General features: G+C 40.9%; 1 protein-coding gene across 2 annotated transcripts in view; it reads right to left on the bottom strand.

Moving 5' to 3' along the window:
* LOC149568817 (AP-1 complex subunit sigma-1-like) overlaps positions 1–11,220 on the bottom strand; it is a 133,242-nt gene extending 122,022 nt beyond the window's left edge. The window contains exon 1 of one of the 2 annotated variants that reach the window (XM_089821698.1): positions 11,046–11,220. In XM_089821698.1, coding sequence (XP_089677824.1) covers positions 11,046–11,048 — 3 coding nt within the window. In that variant the 5' untranslated portion in view covers positions 11,049–11,220. The remainder of the gene's footprint in view (positions 1–11,045) is intronic. The other variant, XM_089821699.1, reaches the window with a different exon arrangement.
* Positions 11,221–20,082: the final 8,862 nt, after the last annotated feature.

Genomic DNA, 20,082 nt, shown 5'->3' with positions numbered 1-20,082 from the left:
AAAGTTTAAGGTCAGATGGGTCGGACCATACCAAATTCGAGAGGTAGGCAACAATGGAGCAATAAAATTGTGGACCTTGGACGGGCAAGAAGTGCCTCAGGCAGTCAACAGGTCGAAGCGGAAAATCTACCATGCAAGGAAGAGCTCATCGTCATTGCAGAATGACCAAGCCCGACCACTCTCTCGTCGTTGCAGAATGGCAAGGTCTGGAGGCAAAATTGAGGTGCTGTATTTTTTATTAAAAGAGAGAGAGAAAAAAGTTAAGGAAAAAAAAAAGGGAGATTTTTATTTTTTTTTTTAAATATAGAAAGAGAAAGTGTGCCCACGGAAACATCCGCGAACTACTACTCTTTGGGCAGGTTGTCCCGCGAGCAACATGTTTCGCAGGTGGTTCCATGAACACCCCGCGGGTGTCTTCCTTCCCGCGGACTACATTGTCCTCCCACAATTGTTTTTCCCCACGTCCTGCTTTCTTTTCCACAAGGTTGTCTTTTTCTCCCGCGGGTGTTTATTCCTGCGACCTCTTATTGTTTCCTATGGACATCTACCATCCCTCGCGAATTTTTTTCCATTCCCCCACGAAGGTTTTTGTCGTGAATGCTTTTTGTCTCCCGCAGACTGTTGTTGTGCATTTGTCTTACCTTCCACGGAGGCCCTCTTAACTTTTCCACAGCTTAGTATTTGCTTCTTTTCCATGGACGTGACTAAGTTTGGTGTTTATTTCTCTTCCGTGGACGTGACTGGGTTCTTCTTGCTTTCTCCGCGGCTAACTCTTTCCACAACTTGTCTTTGTTCCCCTGTGGCTAGCAACTCCAATTTTTGAAGATTTCTCCCACAGATAGATCTTAAAGAAGGGAGCCATTCCATACGGTTAGGAACTGGAGGGAGAAGAAGATTGCAGTACACCGGTAGATGCAGAAGAAGGGTGTTAGGAGGTTTTTTTTTTTTTTTAAAAACGACAGATTGAAACAGTTTGAAATGAGTAACGCACGATGCCAAAGGGAAGGGTAGACATAAGCAACTACTAGAAAGAGTGTGGAATCGGAAGAAAATGATAGAAATAGTGTGTTCCAAGCAGATTTGTATGGGTTTCAGAGTGCTAATTTGGTCTTGGCAGAAAGGGGCGGTGCCCCTCGACCCCGTAGACCCCTAGTCCTTGCGATTATCAGTCGTGGAAAGTGTGAACAGTTGATGAGACCTAGAGCTACTGCAGGCATGGAGTGTCTGTGTACCAGAGGCACTTGGAGTAGGTGTTGGACGTGAGGTTGTCTTGGTGGATGCATAGAGAGCTCAGGAGGAGTTGATCATCCAGTTGAAGGCAGTATAGCGACACTTGGCTCAGTGTACCCAGAGTTGGCAGCACAGGTGGCTATCAAGGTTAGCTTGACTAAAGAAGACAATATTGTGTTCGCAAAGGCCGCAAATGCAACATATTTTGGAGACCAGTCAGTGTATTACGTTTTGTTAATCTGTCCTGGATATGTTGTAATTGTATCTTGTAATTGTTGTTCGAAGACAACTTTTTCTTTTGAGGGGGATGATGTCGTCGGTAGAAACTGTAGCCGACCGAGTGTTGTCGTCGGTAAAGATTTTGTAGCTGACGGGTAGATTAGGATTGTTTTGTAACCGACAGACCTCTTTGAGAAGATTCGCTGCAAAGTATTTATACCCCGTCTGGGTACATTGTAAATCATCTTATCTAATCTTATCATAAGCATTATGTAATCTTTTGGCATGTGCGAATAATAAAAGGACTACTGTTGTTCTTGTTCTTGTTCATTATCTGTGTGCATTAATCAATTAATCTATGCGGTAAACAAGCAAGACAACAAAGATTCGAACTCACAGAGTGAGCAGTCTAGTTCATTCGTGTAGGTGGACATAGAATCTAGTAATACAGACACAGCGGAGATATTCTTTGAACAAGACAACAATATGGGTGACCGAGACGACAAGAATACAGGTCTAGGCGAAGGTAGGAATGTCGATCTAGATCAGAAGGAGGTAATTTTCAGACAATTACTGGGTACATTAGAGCAAGGGCAGCATATGTAATAGGAGTAGAATAGGCAAATGGATATGATGTTGCAGCTTATCGCTAGACAAATGGGCGTCAATATTAATCCAGGTGATGCAAACAATGGAAATGGAGGCAATGATAATAATGGAGGCCAAGGCAGCAACAATGGTCCTGAGAATAACATTAATGGTAATAATAATGGACATGGCAACAATTGGGAATGAGGCCGATAACTTTAGACACGTTGCACGCCCAGCTCGGACAGTGGCTCAAGACCTCTTCTACCCACCTTCCCACCCAGAGATCTGGTTCAACCAGTAAACAAACCGCAAATTATCGAGTTACAGGATCAGTTCAGGAGGGACTGGGAGGCGAGTGGACCAGAGTTTCAAGTGGATATTTCCCTCAGAGTTTATATGGACTTAAGGATGAGACACATGCCTAGAGCAGGAAGGAGAAATCAAAATTTTGAGTTGAGAAAGAAAGTTGAAAAACTTTCTTTACCTTATTATGATGCTTCAAGGAAGATGACTGCAAAAGTTTGGGTGCAGAAGGTAGATACATACTTCCAGCTGAATTTGATGCCTGAGTTGGAGGCTATCAAGTATGTGGCTATTCATTTGGATGGTCCAGTGCATGAGTGGTGGCAACATGGCATGGTAACCTTGGGGCATAATCAAATCACATCTTACAAGGAGTTTACTGAGAGACTCATTGAGAGATTTGATACCAAAGATCTCGAGTTACAGTTGAAAGAGTTGGCACAGCTCAAGCAATGGGGATCAGTTGATACGTACATCAATGAATTTCAAAGGTTAGTTGTGTTGGTTACAGATATTTCAAAGAGGAGATTAGTAGTGCTATTTAAGGGTGGACTCTCACATACCTTGAGGAGTTGGGTCAAGGGGCATAAACCGACTACATTACAGGAGGCCACTAAGAACGCTCGTGACTTAGCACCTTCTTCTTTTAAGAGCAGAATTCAGCCAAGGGATTCACATACAAAGAAGGATAAGGATAAGGACAAAAAACCTTTTTACCAAGATGCACAGCCAAAAGGTGATAATAGGAAGTTGGATAATGACACCCTAAATGAGTTGAGGAAGAATTTGTGTTTTCATTGTAGAGAGCCTTGGGACTTATCTCATAAGTGCCCTCTCAAGGCTAAGGAAAATCAAATGGAGTATTTTTCACCGGAGGAGTCACAGTCAGAGGGGGAGGATCAGCACTCTAATTCGGATGAGAGTAGCACTCCAGAGGAGAACATCATTCCTAAGGATGATAGGTCATTGGCACAATTGACAGGGGCTCAAAAAGCGATTACATTTAAGGTCAAGGGTACTATCCAAGGGCAGAAAGTGATCTATGTCATTGACATTGGGACTACACATAACTTGATAGATGCACGGTTAGTAGCCATGAGAGTTTTACAGACCGAGGAGCATGTTGGGTTTAGAGTCAGTAGCTAATGGTGACATTGTTATGCATTCGGAAGATATCTAATCTTCACATCAAGTTTGGAGATGGCTATGAGTTGAAAGATAGTTTCTATGTAGTAGACATGGGAGACTATAAAGTCATCCTCAGCATGACATGGATTGCCTCACTAGTTGAGTTCACACAACCTAGCAAAATTGGAGATGAGATTCTAGCATGAGGGTAGAACTATTGTACTCCAAGGACTTTCGGAGGGGAGTTACAGAGTAGTCTCGTTGAGGAGAATGCAGAGATTTTTTCAGCATAATTACATAGAAAGGGCAGCAGAATGTTTCATTATGCCAACTCCATAGAAGCCACATGTGAAGAGTCATCCACCAAATATCTAATAGATACTTGACAGGCATGCCAAAGTATTTGGCAATATTCCACATGGGGTTCCTTCTAACAAGGGAATAAAGCATGTTATTGAGCTCGAGGAGGGAACCAAACCGGTCATGATTACCCCCTATTGTCATCCTAAGAAACACAAGGATGAGATAGAGAAGGAAATTAAGGAGCTATTGGAGATGGGACACATTAGGTCTAGTAAAAGCCCTTTTGCTTCAGCAGTAGTTCTAGTGAAGAAGGATGGGACGATGTGCATGTGCATTGATTACAAGGCACTGAACAAGAAAACAATTTAAAACAAGTATCCCATTCCTAGCATTGATGAGTTGCATGGTGCACGCTTCTTCACCAAAATCGATTTACGATCCGGATACCACCAGATCAACATGAGAGCAGAGGACATCAAGAAGACAACCTTCTAATGTCACTATGGCCACTTCAAGTTTATGGTTATGTCATTTGGGCTAACCAGTGCACCTACCACATTTCAGAGTTGTATGAACTAGGTGTTCAAGGGGTAAATTGAGGAGATTCGTCTTGATCTTCTTTGATTACATCTTGGTCTTCAATAAGACCTGGGAGGAGCATTTGCAACATTTGGAGGAGGCGTTATCTATTCTGGATAGAGAGTCATTGTATGCCAAGGAATCAAAATGCGAGTTTGGCATGACCGAGCTCCTTTACCTTAGGCATATCATTAGTGCCAATGGTGCTCAGGATGATCCTAAAAAGATTAGAGCTATTGTGGATTGGCCTACTCCCACAAACCTCACACGGCTTAAGGGGTTCTTTGGTTTATGTGGTTTTTACAAGAGGTTCGTTAGGGGATTCTCACAAATTGCCACACCTTTGACAAATCTCACCAAGAGAGGAGCCTTCACATGGATAGAGGCAGTGCTAAGATGTTTTGACCACTTCAAACAAGTGATGTCATCTTGTCCAGTTCTAGCTCTACCTGATTTCACGAAGCCATTTGAGCTTCAATGTGATGCTTCAGGAGATGGGATAGGAGCAGTATTGATATAGGAGAGACACCCCATTGCATTCGAGAGTAGGAAGCTCCAAGGAGTTGAGAGGAGTTATTCTGTCTACGATAGGGAAATGTTGGCTACAATGCATGCATTGGCCAAATTTCGATCATATTTGCTAGATGGGCGTTTTGTGATCAAAACTGATCACAATAGTATTAAATACTTCATGAGCTAGCATGATCTTAATGACCGGCAGTAGAAATGGTTATTAAATTGTAGGCTTATGACTTTGATATAGAGTTTGTCAAAGGTAAGAAAAATGTGGTGGCTGATGCTTTATCTTGTAGACCCCACTTATGTGCTATCGCAAAGGTTTCAAGAGATTGGAGAGAACGAATTGCAGTGGAGTATGCAGGAGATGATTGGGCTTCTGGGATAGTTGTGGGCACCATTCAGGATGATAGGTATGCGGTGTTGGATGGGTTGATCAGATTTTAGGATAGGGTTTTTTTGATCCCTACATCACAGTTTAGAGAAGAGATTTTGAGGGCATTTCATGATGCACCTACAGTTGGGCATCCAAGGGTCTTCAAGACCTATAGGCAGATCCAAGAGCGGTTTTCATGGAGAGGGCTCAAGGATGATGCTCAAAGGTATGTCGGAGAGTGTGCAGTTTGTTAGCAAAATAAGGGAGAGCGCACATTTCTCGCAGGTTTACTACAGCCCTTGCCCATTCCGAATAGGAAATGAGAAAGTATTTCTATAGACTTCATCACTAGTTTACCACGAGTGCAAGAAAGAGATTGTATCTATGTGGTGGTAGACAGATTGACAAAGTTTTCTCACTTCTTTGCTATTCCTTCTACCTATACAGCAACTCAAGTGGCAGATTTATTCTTCAAAGAGGTTTTCAGGTTGCATGGGATACCGAGATTTATTGTTAGTGATAGGGATAGCAAGTTCATGAGCACCTTTTGGCAGGAGTTGTTTAGGTTGTGTGGTACAGATCTTACACCTAGTACGATTTACCACCCTCAGACAAATGGGCAGACGGAGATGGTAAATAAATGGGTGGAAGGCTATTTGTGGAACTATGTGACTACGCAGTAGAGAGCATGGGTCAAGTGGTTATACATGGAGAGTATTGTTACAATACCACATATCACATGACCATCAGGAGGACTCCATTTATGGCATTGTATGGGTATGAAGCACCCAGCTTCATGGATTTAGTTTTGGGGAATAGCCGAGTGCCCAAAGCTAAAGACCTCTTGCAAGATAGTCAAGATATTCTGAGAGCGCTCAAGGAGAACATACAACAAGCTCAAAATCAGCAAAAGTTGTATGTTGATCAGCATAGGGTAGAGCACAGTTTCGAGGTAGGGGATATGGTGTATTTGAGGCTACAGCCATATAGGCAATCATCACTCAAGAAGAGCGGAGCAGAGAAGCTGAAGCCTATATTTTATGGTCCCTACAAGGTGATTCGCAGAGTGAAAGAAGTCGCCTATGAGCTTGAGCTTCCAAAGGGCAATCGAGTGCATAATGCATTTCATGTGTTGAGGCTTAAGAAAGCCATTGGTCGGGGTGTAGTTCCTTTTACAGATTTACCCCCTTTGGATGAGGAGGGGAAGCTCGTGTTAGTACCTAAGGCTATTATGGACACCCAAGAGAGGAAACTCAGAACTAGGATAGTGAAGGAGTATTTGGTCAGATGGAAAGACCTTCCGGAGGAGGATGTTGCATGGGAGAGCGAATAGGTTATTCAAGAAGCTGGACTGAGATTGCCTAAGGACAAGCAATTTCAGGGGGGTGGACTATAATGTCCCCACTTTAGCAGTCGACCAAGTGTGTGTGCTAGCCTAGTTCTACATGGTCCCGAGGGCTAACGAAGGGTCTAAAGGGATCTTAGAGTGTTTTGGCCTAGTCATCTCCAATTTGGGCCAAAACAGAGTTGATTTACTCAGTCTCAAGCATACTTACTATTTTTAATAAGTTAGCAGGACACAGGGGAGGCTAATTTTGGTGATTGGATTTGATACTCCTCGACAAGAGCTTTCCAACGAGCTATCACTCATGTTGTTCGAAGTCCGATAGCAAATATATTTTTATGCCTGAAGTATTATTAAAGTAAGATTCAATTTAGTTGTAAAATATTAAAGTGTTACTTTAATATTAAATTTTATGGGAATGTGTGCAAATCAAAGGGAGCACTTAAAGGAGACATAAGAGATTATTTTAATATGTTTTATATTGCACATCTTTAATTCCACATTGCTCATGTGAGTTGAATCGACCCTTGGAGAAAGAATAAAAGGGAGCGTTAGTGGCTTCATTAGGCAAGTTGAATATGAGAAGAAAATTGATATGTGAGTTGCAGATCCGTTATTGGCATTAGAGGATGTCTATCCTCTCTTGTGATATTCTCGACGTCAATCCCTTGGGGTTTGACCTTTGGGATCTATTGTTATCAGCTTCATTATCAAGCAAATTGGGTGTGTTTCTAGCTACAGGCAGATTTGATGTTTTGCTCATATCTCCTTCTTTAAACATCCGACACTTATGCCACTTTGAGGGAATGATTTTATAAAGATATTAGACTGTTTGGAAGACAAAATACTGTAGCAGTATTGTTCACACGGGTATTGTTTACGCGGCACTATTCACGCAGCACTATTCATGTCACTGTAGCAGCGGGTTTAAATAACATTTGTCGAAGCATTATGTCAATAATAGTGGAGCAATTAGTGAGTTAATAATCTGCCATGTGTTTGATTTTATTTTATTCTGAAAATGGCATCTTATCTTCTATAATAGAATTTCTAATCTGCATATCATTGTACTCTCTTTTGTTCATGTTGAGTGATTTTCAATTTGATACAAGCAAACAATATAAATATCTCATTTCCGAAGTCATAAGGGGTTAAATTAGCAAACGGAGGAATAAGGAGTTGAACGCAAACTGTTTGACAAAATTCCTATCAGCAGTTGTTTAGTTTGTGCGCATTTCTAGGGTGCCCATTACACTAGTGAAGGAATGTCCAAATGTTTTGGGAGTGACATTGGTGTTAAACAAGGATGTCCTCTATCTCCTACCTTGCTTGGGTAGTGCATCGATAAACTAGAAAATTGGTTAAATAAAATAGAGGGGGAGGGTGTTCATATCAAAAACAGCTCAAGGGTTAAGAGATCATTTAGGGGCCTTAGAGCAATTTTGCTAGGAAGTTGGAATGCAGGTGAATATTACCAAAACCAAAGTCATGATTTTCTCTTTAAGGAGAAAAGAAATGCATATTACATTCCTTTTTGAAGGCATCCCATTGGAAATTGTGAAAGAATACAAGTACCTTGGGATTGACTTCCATTATTAACTTAGTTGAGAGACATGTAGAGTGAAAAGGATACAAGAGTGTTGGAAAGCTTCATTTCTACTTCAAAATAGATGAAGGACAATGGAACTATGGGACTCGAAAAACAAGAAGACTCTCTTTGGTTTGTTGGTCACGTCAGTGGTTCTTCTTTATGGCTGCGAGGTTTGGGGGGCAGCATGTCAAAATGTGGATGAAGACAAATAGAGATTCAAAAACACTTAATCACAAGCAATCTCAAAGTCAAAACTTTTCTTCTTTATGAAATTTTTTTTTGCAAAGGCTAGGGCTTTTCCACTAGAGGTTCTAGCGATAATTCAATTACTTAGTTACCTAAAGAAGGTTGAAACATGCATGACCATTGCTGGCTGAAAATTGTGAAAGGAGAGGCTCTTAACCGTAGGAAGAAAACCTAAATGAAGCAAAATATTAAATGGTTGGATAAATGGAACATCAAGTTACATGAGTGTCCTAACACAAATGTGGGCATTAAAAGTTTCTTAGAGAGAAGTTTCAGAGGGCCATGTGGAATAATAAAATTGGTAGAAAAAAGGCATACTGCATTAAAGAATTCAACCCAACTGGGGATCATGGCGAGAAAGCGTATCTAGGGGCTGGTATTAAAGGTAAGGCAAGGTTGTTAGTGGCACAATTGAGGATGGGATCTCATCACCTTAGATGCAAGACGGTAGATGGAAAAGGCCCAAAGAGGCTTAGGAGGAGAACTTGCATGCTTTGTAGGACGGGAACAATTGAAAAGGAATGGCATTTTCTCTTTGAATGCACAGCATACAACAACATCCGAACATACTATGATGTCATCCTGAAAGCGGACAGCATCCATAGCTTATTTGAAGTTGACAAGATCAACCAAATTGTTGATTTTTGGTTAAGATACATAGCAGAAGATTGGAAAAGGAAAAGAATATGGAAATTACTTAGTGCTTCGTTCCTTTGGTCCCTTAGACTGCTTGGTCTTGTGCACATCATTAAAATCATTCATTCTTTCAATAAGAAACAAATTTTTGGGTGTGACTAGGGTTTTCCCTTGAGTTGGAAGGTTTTCCCAGGGTAAATTTTTGTGTCTATTTGTTCTTTGGTTTTGAGCTTCAGTTCATTGAATTTCTATGTATTATGGTTCAAAGATTAACAAAAGGGAGATCATTTCCTTGGAAGATCATCAAGAAAGGAATAAGTAAATCATCAATGGGGAATGAAGGTAATCAATTTGGAAATGAAATACTTTTCCCAAAGGCAAGGCAGCAACTAGGGGTGGTGAGTCCAGTGACTCATTCCTTGTGAAGGTTAGTGAATGCATCAAAAAATGGATATAACGGGAAAATCAATTCTCCATACAAAAAAGGAAGGATGAATAAAGGGAGAATAATCAATTCAGGAATTCAACATCAAATATTAATTATTTCAGCTAAATAAAAAATCACAAATCCATAAATCATCTCATCCATCATCAAATCAATCAATCAATCAATTGATCATACTAGCATCAATTATTCAACAACAATAAATCATTTAAACAATTATACAAATGTCAATCATTCAACAACAAACAGTCAATCCAAACAATTATACAAACCTCAATTATTCAAATATCATTCATTCAAACATCCATTCGTGCATCAATACATTCAAGCAACAATTAAGCATCCAATCATCAATCCTTTAACAAATGTCAATAAAATGATATCAAGCAATCAGCAATAATCTTGCAGATACATTAAAATATCAAATTTGAATGCTATTTAGTACTTAAGAATCGGATCGGAAAAAAAAAAGGAAATGGGATGGACTAAGGTTTTGGAGGCCCATGCCTTTTCTTACACTTTGGCAAGCTAGGGATGGGCCCCATGCTCATGTGGTAAGCTAGGGTTTGAAAGGACCCAATCTTTTCCAATATTTGACAAACAAGAGACAAGGTCCTTTGTTTCGTGACTATTGAGTTAGGGACAGGGCCTCTTAGCTTATATGATTTGTAAGATATTTATGGGAATTCATGACTTGATCAATTGAGTATTGTGCTATGATTTATTGATCTGAATTAGACAATTTGAGGGATAATTATTACCAAAGAATGATATAAGTTCTATTTTCAGAATCATTCATAAAATTGTAAATTGAATATCAGAAAATCCGTCATTTTTTATAAAGTTATATTTGTAAATATAATGCAATTATTGTTATAGGACAAAATTTAAGAATAACCCAATAAGGGGCATTACAGGAATAAGAGGTTAAAAGACAATCAATCTCAAGTCTTTTTGCAAATACCGCAGAATTCAAGTTTATATAGAATCTAGATTTTAATCGTCCTTACTAAAAATTAACTTCAAAATAATTAATTAATCTCAAGTTGTTGGCTTTTCTGTTGAATCCATTAGACTTGAGCAGTGCACCGGCTATAAACATCGACAGACATATAAGATATTTGCATATTCAGCTTTGTTCGGGACGCTTCAACTAGTACTGTTTCTCAGCTCTGTATAGGATCTACCAAAAATTATAACCATGCCAAGTATTATAAGTAGAGCTTTTTAATTATAACCATGCCAAGTATTATAAGTAGAGCTTTTTAATTATAACCATGCCAAGTATTATAGGTAGGACTTTTTCATGAGGCAACGACCACGAAACATAGCCGTATCCATTGCAAATCGTTCTTGTAGTTTCTTAATTTAAAATGTCTTGGAATCATTCAGATCTATCGTTATAGACTAAAAATGCATCAGATCTTTTATTTCAGATTATAATTTTGGATGTTTTTCAAATGCACAGCTGATCAAAACATACAAATAAAATAAGCATTAAAAAGACACAGAAATCAGTGGCCTAAGAGAGACTCACCATTATTGCTTGGATTTAGCTCGCTCCTCCTTATGCCAACACGCTTTCAATACAAACTTCCACGCCTACAATTCGCAAGCCTGGGAAATTGATGGTAACCAGAAATAAATTGGTTGCGTTATATACTCGCAATTCATATAAAGCTCAGTTTTGCTGCTTGTGATTTGTTCTTTTTTCAATATATATTTTTGAAGATTTGAATTCCCAATAGGAAAAGTCAAATTTTATTGGATGGTATATTATTCTTTTCATCAAGAAAATAAATTTCAAAATCGATAATAAAATATATTTATAATTTTAAAAAATAGTATATATGTATGGGAAAACATACATTAATAAATAATAAATATTATATGTGAAAATATACAAAATTTAGGTTTGAGACAATACATTTGATATAGAGGAAGGAGAATAGTGTAGAGGTTGAGAAATATGACTTCACATAACTTGAAGAACATCTTCATGCAAGAACCTCTCACGGAAAAGTAGACAGGAGAAAATGCAAGAATGTGTATTCTATAAATATCGAAGATTATATTATCAAACCCAAAAAAATGAATCAATATACGAGGATCGGTCCTCGTAATAGGAGATCAAAACCTAAAAGGGAACTGTTGTCACTTAGGTTTGCACCCTTGTCCAAGGCCTATGCGCGAGGACAACCTAGTGAAACATGGAAACAACCTCCAAGCTGTGGGACTTGAACTGCAAGGTTGAGTCTCCGGAGAAGGCCGACTTCCTCTTACTATCAGGGCGCACCTAACTACTCTCAGAAGAAAAGGGGAAGAAGGAGATACAGAAAACATCTCTACCCTACCTAAACTACGGAGGTGATGCACCAAAATAGAGTATTCAGACCCATTTCTGCCCATAAATGCACTACAAAACCAAGATAACATTCAAAGACATACACACTCAAACTTATGTCAATCAGTAACCACATATAGATCAGAGAACCAGCTGAATAACACAAGGAAAAGAGTTTCACTTATAAATTATCCAGTAGGCCAAGAATAGATACAGTATGCCAGTCACAGATCTCAACAGTACACCAATGAGAGGCAAGATGAACGCACATGCACATCGATGGCTGAAGGAGATGATACAGAATGTTATACAGTTCAAAGACATAGGGAATTTTACACTACAAACCTGCGAGCAGTAGTAGAGAATTACAGAGAAGGAACGCCTCGAGTAGACAGAAGCGGCGCCAATGAATAATCCTGACACAGTAGATGGATCGACTGAGACGGTGGAGTGTTTCCTTTATGTTTCACATTCATCTCTGATAGGTCGGGATTGATCATGAAGATCAAATCACTCGACAAAATCGATTATCTTCATTTTTTGGTTCATGAATCAGCGTAACCTTACAGCCAACTGGGCCACGCGGGCCAATCACCTTTCTTTATTTCGCCACCTTGGGGTCCTCCCGCGGTCGACCACCCTTCATTAGACTCACCGCACCACCTTTGAACTGTTGTCACTAACTGTGACGGTTATACTATCTGCCAACCGACCGTCAATCTTGACCGGACCACCGGACACATGTCAACAAGGCACTATGTCGCCAACATAAACCTCGCACATCTTCGCCATAGCGTGATGGTGCCTACCATCGATCGGCCTAGATCCGACGATCGTGAAGACTCGTCATACTCCACGCTGTCCTTACCCCGGGCCCATCATATTTGGCGCCACCTTTGCAACTGTTGTCATAGCCAACCGACATCTAGCAACATTTCGGCGACCGCACCCTGGCGAGACCTGACCCCACCGACACGTGGCGAAAGGGCGCCATATCGCTATGCTAAAGATCACGCAGCTTCACCATGGCGACATGGCGCCTGCTGTTGATCTTCTCTAATCTAACGGTCACGAAGACCTACCTTCCTGCGACCTTCCTCCCTCGTAATTTGTTGGGCCCGCGGTACATGTGGCACTTCCCTGTTGGTTCGTCAGTCGTTTAATCCCTACTGCGTTGGCGGCATGAAATACGGTCCCACCAGGACACGTGGCGCTTGGGCGCTACGTCACCGATGTTATCTCCCGAGCGGTTTCTAATGGCGAGATAGCGCCAGTCGTAGATCTTTGCAGATCTGACGATCGTGAAGACTCGTCTCTTGACTGTGCTGGCTGAACTGAAGATCTGGCACACATGGCTCCCTCTGATTTGCCGCCGTGACACCGGACTCTGCCAACTGGGCAGATGAAGTACCTGACATGACCCAACTGCTTTCCTGAAACCTCACCGTTTATCTTCTCCAGCCCGTCAAACCTTGCCGCCAAACACGTTGACTCACCGTCGTCGGCACACCTTTCCAACGGGCGCTATGTCACCATGGGAATTTCTCGGCCAACGCATGATAGCGACATAGCGCCTGCGGCGCCGCAGAACATTTTTGACCCGTCCTCCGTTGTAGCCCGTTGCTGGACCCATTGGACACGTGTTTGCCCAGCGCTATGTCGCGAACGTAACCTTCGTGCGGCTTTCGATGGCAAGATAGCGCCAGCCATAGATCTGACTTAGATCTAACGGCAGAGAACTTTGCGGGCCGTTTGAACTTTTACAAGGTTTGAACTTTGGCATTAATATAATATTTCTGCGGGCATTTGAATATGGGTATTTCGAAGGCAGGAAGGGCAATACGAATTACAAATTCTGGCGGGAAGTTTAAGATATAACATTTCTGGCGACTCACGTGGGGCATGAGCCTGCTCGATGCATGACCAGTGCCTGTAAACAATCCATTGGGCTATGGAGTCAAAAATGGGTTTGAAAGGTACAAATCTAAGAACTGCAAAACCCTAACCCTTCTGCAAGGAAATCAAAACATTAAAAACCCTAGATTTGCCTCTGTAACTGAAACAAAACAAAACTTCCTCTGCAACCCGAGATGCCTCAAAATCCGCTACCTCACAGGGAGACGGCTATGCCCGTGCACTTCGTGAAAAGCAGGAAACAACAAAAAGAACTAAACTACTAATGTACATGGTTTTTTATGATTTCATCAGAAGCAAGACTTAAGATGGATCCCATTAACTGGAATGGGCAGTATTTCGCCATTTGGCTTGCTCAGCTGGAATGCGTTGGCCTGCTTGCAATTGGAGATTAGGTAAGGGCCACTCCACAATGCATCAAACTTAGAATGTCTTCCTGGTTTCGCCCTATCAGCATCCCATTTCAGAACTAGATCCCCCTCTTTGAAAGTCCTGTCCTTGTCACCTGTTGCTGATGTAACTCCAGGGTCTTCATATCTTTATCTCTTTTTTCCTCTAGCCCCATCAGCTCTGCCATTCTTACTGACATGGCACTATCTTCAATCAATTCCAGCTGATGAGCCAACTCCAAGGATGGGAACTCCAATGAGATTGGAAGTCTGGCCTCCCTACCATATACCAACACAAAAGGTGAATTCCCGATAGATCTCTTGGGTGTTATCCTATCAGCCCACAGAGCAGTTTTTAATTTTTTATGCTAGACCCTCTAATTGTCTTATATTGTCCTCTTCATGATTCTAATCAGATTCTTGTTGGAAGACTTAGCCAAACCATTACCCTAAGGATAGTAATTTGATGATGTGCTCAGGTAGATATTGTGATCCATTGCCCACACACAAATCTGGGTCCTAACAAAAGACTTGGCATTGTCTGAGATGATGGTAGAAGGAGCACCAAACCTAGATACAATTCCATCAAGGAACTCAACAACTGATGATTCTGTAGCATCCTTCAAGGCAACTGCCTCTGTCCACCTAGTGAAATAATCAGTAGCAGCCAAAATCCATTTATGACCTGCACTAGATGGAGGATTAATGGGGCCTATGAAATACAACCCCCACTGGGTAAAGGGCTGATCCACCTGAATAGGATGAAGGGGAAGGGTTGCAAGTCTCTGTTTGCCTGAGAAGAAAGCACACTTCTCACATTTTCTCACATATCTATGACAATCATGAAACAAAGATGGCCAGTAATAACCAGCCCTCATGATCTTCATAGCAGTTGTTCTTGCAGAGAAATGGCCGCCATCAAGGCCATCATGAAGTTCTTTAATCATCCTTTCAACCTGATCCTCTTCAATGCATCTCAACAGGGTCCCATTAAAATCCCTCCTGAATAGGATACCATCAACTACAACATAGGGAATGGACTGCAATCTATATTGTCTTCTTTTAGCTCTATCCAATCCCTGAGGGTATCCATCCCCTGATAAGAAGCTCTTCATATTATTTATCCAGCTCTTTGGGCCGTTAACATTTCCTTCCTCCTGCTGCTCTGTTAATACCATAGCAGCCTCTTCATCAGAATCCTGACCTGATAACATTTCTTTGCACAATCCTCTCCCTCTTACCAGCTTGGTAATCTGAATATCAACATCATATTTCATTACCCTAGTGATCCATCCAGCTCTCTTTTCACTGATATCCTTGCTTAATAGAAAATCTTTTACACTGGCATGGGGCACCAACAAATGGATCCTATTGTGGGATAAGAGGTGCTTGAATTTCTTCAAGGCTCTGATGACTGCAAGGGCTTGCTTCTCAACAAAGCTATACTTATCTTCATATTCTTTGAGCCCTTCACTAAAGAAAGCTATGGGCTGCTCCTCATCCTTGCCATTTGTCTGAGTCAAGACAACAGAGATACTTGACTCACCACCTAAAGTGTAGAGGATGAAATCTTTCTCAAAATTTGGGTTCATGAGACTAGGGGTTGAGGCTATGGTTGTCTTGATCTCTTCAAAACTCTCCTTCCCCTCCTTGGTCCATGAGAAGACCATGTCTTTCTTAAGCATTGATGTAAGAGGTTTCACCATGGTAGCAAGATTAGGGATAAACCTTCCCACAAAGTTTATTCTACAAGGAAACTTTGCAGCCCCTTCTTGTGTTTAGGAAGAGAAAGGGCAAGTATTGCCTTTGTTCTTTCTGGATCAATGGTCAGACCGTCCTCAGATACAATGTGTCTCAATAATTTTCCTTGGCTTGTAGCAAAGACACACTTGGCTGGGTTGAGGGAAACCCCAAACTCTCTACATCTTAGAAATACCTGCCTTAGATGATCAAAATGATTTTCTACATCTTTTGAATATACAGTTATATCATCAAGGTATACTAAGACAAACATATCAATTAATTTTTTGAAGGCCATCTCCCTTGCCTTCTGAAATGTGGCACCTGCATTTGTTAGTCCAAATGGCATCTTGTAGTAAGCATAGGTGCCCCATTTAGTAGTAAATGTTGTTTTATGTCTATTAGATTCTTTAACCAACACTTGGTTGTAACCAGAGAATCCATCAAGAAAAGAGAATCTCCTTGACCCACTGACCTTGGATAGAATTTGCTCCATGGAAGGGAGAGGTTGGTGATCTTTAAGAGAAGCTTGATTAAGATCCCTAAAGTCCACACACAATCTGATTTCCCCATTCTTCTTCCTTACAGGGACAAGGTTAGCTACCCATGATGAGTGTTTGATAGGAAATATTATATTGGCCTCTATCAACTTGGATAATTCTTTTCTCATTAGGGGCTCAATCTTAGGATTCATTGGTCTTTGTTTTTGCCTTACTGGTTTGGCCTTATCAACTAGATCTATGGTATGCTGAAACAAACTAGGGTCAAACCCTTTTAAGTCATCATATGTCCAAGCAAATACATCATTAAATTCTTGACATAAATGAATGAAGTTTTCTTGCTCAGTTTTAGAACATACCTTCCCCATATTCAGAGATTTTCCATCAGCAATTGTAACTGGGGCATAATCATCCTTTTCTATAGCTAGATTCATTCCTTTGCCTCTTGTTTGATCATCAGGATTAAAAACACTCTCCAAAGTAATGAGACCCTTGGGCAACTTGTTAGAACTAAGGTGAATGATCTGATCACCATACTGATCTTGCAGCCTTGACTGGTTTCTATCTGAGAATTCTGCCTCATTCTGCAAGAAACTCACAATTTGTTCATCAGAGTCAAACACTTGCCAATGAGTGTTGTTGTCAGGGATGGCAGGCCTCACTACCACCCTAATTTGTTGCTTCTCCTCCTCCTCAAGATTCCCTGGTACATCATAAGCTGCACCCACCGCTGCAAGTCTATCAACATGTTTATTTTATTTCCTAGGAATGCTATGAATATTAAATGCATTGAAACCCTCAAGCAAATCCTAGACTCTGTGTTTGTAAGACTTGAGTAGGCCATTTTTGGTGATATTCTGGCCTCTCACCTGATTCACTACCAAGTCACTGTCTCCATATACTTTTAAGGCTTGGATTCCCCTCTTTTGGGCAAGTAAGAGACCTTAAATCAAGGATTCATACTCGGCCACATTATTGGTGCAACTGAATTGGAGCCTAAAGGAGAAGTAATATCTTATTTGTGTAGGAGAGATCAACATAACATCAGCCCCTGATCCATTTCTATTCCTTGAGCCATCAAAGTACATACTCCATATTCCACTTATATCATCATTGGTCCCGATTAGATTAGGGACTTGAACATCTTTCTCTATTATGCAATATGTACTAAGGCCTATCTCAAGAGTTTCTGACATAGGCTCAAACTGACATGTACTAGCCCATTCATCCAAGAAGAAATTAGGAATCTCTGCTATGAAAGTGGCAGGCTCATTTACTATGTCATTTCCATCCGCCTCTAGAATAGGGCAGTTCATGTTGATGAAGTTGGGGGTGTAAGATTCAGTGTGATGAAGGGTTTGAGGCTCTGCTCTAATTGAAGCATTGGCTCCATATCTGGTCTTAAATGACATATATGACCAATCAGTAGATATAAATCCACCAATTTGAGTAGTGAAGTCTCTTGAAAGACAGATGGCAAAATAGGGCTTGACTTCAGCAACAGATATATCTTGAATCACAGTGCAACCAAGGCATGCATGTAGGGCCATCTCCACATTCCTAAGGATACCTATGGTTTTGACGGTACTACCATCTAGTTGTAACACATCCCTAACAATGGGCTCATATTTCATTCCTAAAGCATCAACAACACACCTAGGCATTACTGAGCTACTAGCCCCTGAATCTATCATGCAATTGTGGACTAATTTGCCTCCTATAATCAGGGAAACATAGAATGGAGGAGGTCTAACCTTTTTATTTGTCTCCACATCCCCTGCTAGTTATACTAGACTTGTGGCATTCTCCATGATAGATGGTTGATACTTGAGTTCAATCTTCTCTAATTCTTGTTGCAGCATCCTCTTCTGCATTGGTATGGTAGCAACAACATCCCACATAGAGATATTCACATTGGTCTTCTTCATTTGCTCTACCACACTGAAAGCTGCATTAGGAACTTTGGTAGAAACTTTGGGAGCTGCACTTATAAGAGGTTGAGATGGGGCAACATAAGGATCACCTGCATCTTTCTTTCTTGGATCTTGCTTTTGTTGTTGTGAAGTACTTGTTTGTTCATTTGCTGCTTGTATATGAGGTGTAGCACTTGAAGTTGAGGCCTGCTTAGGAGAAGGAGGGGCAGCATGTTCCATAGCTCTCTTCCTGCTTCTTGTGTTATGAGCAACGGAATCCTAGTTTACATTACAATGCTCCCCAACCTGATGATTCATGAAAGAGCAATCATCACGTCCTTGAATATATGATGCCTCCTTGGGATGATCCTCCTTGTATGATTGCTTTGCTGCAGGTTCTTGGACAGTTAGGGCCATATAAGATTCTGCCTTCTAGCACATGCAATAGGTATAAGAATAGTTGCAAGAAGGACAGAAATCTTGATCTTGGGCCAAGTTATTTTGAGGGACTATAGCTCTGTTCTGATTTGAGCTTGAAGCAGAAGCATGACTATTTTGCCTACCCTGATCAAAGGAGCTATTCCACCGATTAGGAAGCCTACCACCACTTGGAGCTTGATATTGCAGTTGGGGAGGCTTGCCACTTTGAGCTTGCTGCCTTTCTAAGGCCACCACCTTGTTACTCATTTTTTGTATCATAGAGAGACTATCCTCTAATCTCTTCCCCTGGTCCTTCAACTCCCTCCCCTGCTCTTGCAATTTTGTATCCAGGGTCTTCTCTCTTTTATCTATATTCAGCACTAGACCTTGGAGCATTTCTTTGAGCTCACCTATCCCATTTGAGGATGTAGAAGCTCAAGTGACTGGAGTAAGGGTTTGTGATGTAGAAGTTGTAGGAAGAGGGGCCATTGTTGGTTGGTGATTAGGAACATTAGGAAAGAAAGGCATAGGGGGCCTTGGAGCCAATTTTCCTCCTTGTATTAGGATGTTCTCAGCTTTTATGGCTATCTCATAAGCAGTAGGCAAGGTATCTCCTCCCATAGTTTGGATTGTAGTGGCAATATCACTGTTAAAAGCTCCAAGGTAATGCAAGAAGGCATTACCAGGGCTAGGTTTCACTGCAGTAGGTATTCTATCCCATGTCTTTTGGAATCTATAATTAAAATCAGTCATACACTCATGGAGGGCTCTTTTTATTGTAGTCAACTGCTCTAATAGTGACAGATGGTCAATTCTATCCTCAAAATGTTTGCATAATCCTGCTCCTAGTTCATCCCAATTAGTTATAGAACCATGAGCTAAGCCTCTATACCACTATAATGCTTTTCCTTTTAAAGATGAGGCTAGAAGTCTGACAGCAACATCATCCTCTGTAATACCATGAATATTACAGACATTTGCTACTTCTTGGATATCCTCTAAAGGGGAGATGGAAGTTTCACCAGTAAAATCAGGTATATTTTTTAGTGCAGATACTGGTATATCATGTCTTTGGGCTAACAATAAAGGACTCCCACCATTAAAGGTGGCAAAAGCATGAACTCTTGGCTGTGCCATGTAAACAAGTGTTCTATTGATGAGTGTTGATGGAAATCTAGGCTGAGTTCGGACAGTAGGAGGAGTAGAGACAAATCTTACAGGTATATTAACTGTTATTCTATCCCTAACTGGTGATAATGAAGTTCTAATCCTCCTTCTTCTAGGATTCAAAAGAGAAAGCTCTTGATATTGAAATTTACCTTTGGAAGACGCCCTTGTTTTAGTTCTGGGCATG

Source organism: Cupressus sempervirens, chromosome 3 (genome assembly GCF_028749045.1).
Source record: "Cupressus sempervirens isolate cs-2001-9-10 chromosome 3, ASM2874904v1, whole genome shotgun sequence".
NCBI classification, from domain to species: Eukaryota; Viridiplantae; Streptophyta; class Pinopsida; order Cupressales; family Cupressaceae; genus Cupressus; species Cupressus sempervirens.
This window is presented reverse-complemented; position numbering and strand designations above follow the sequence as displayed.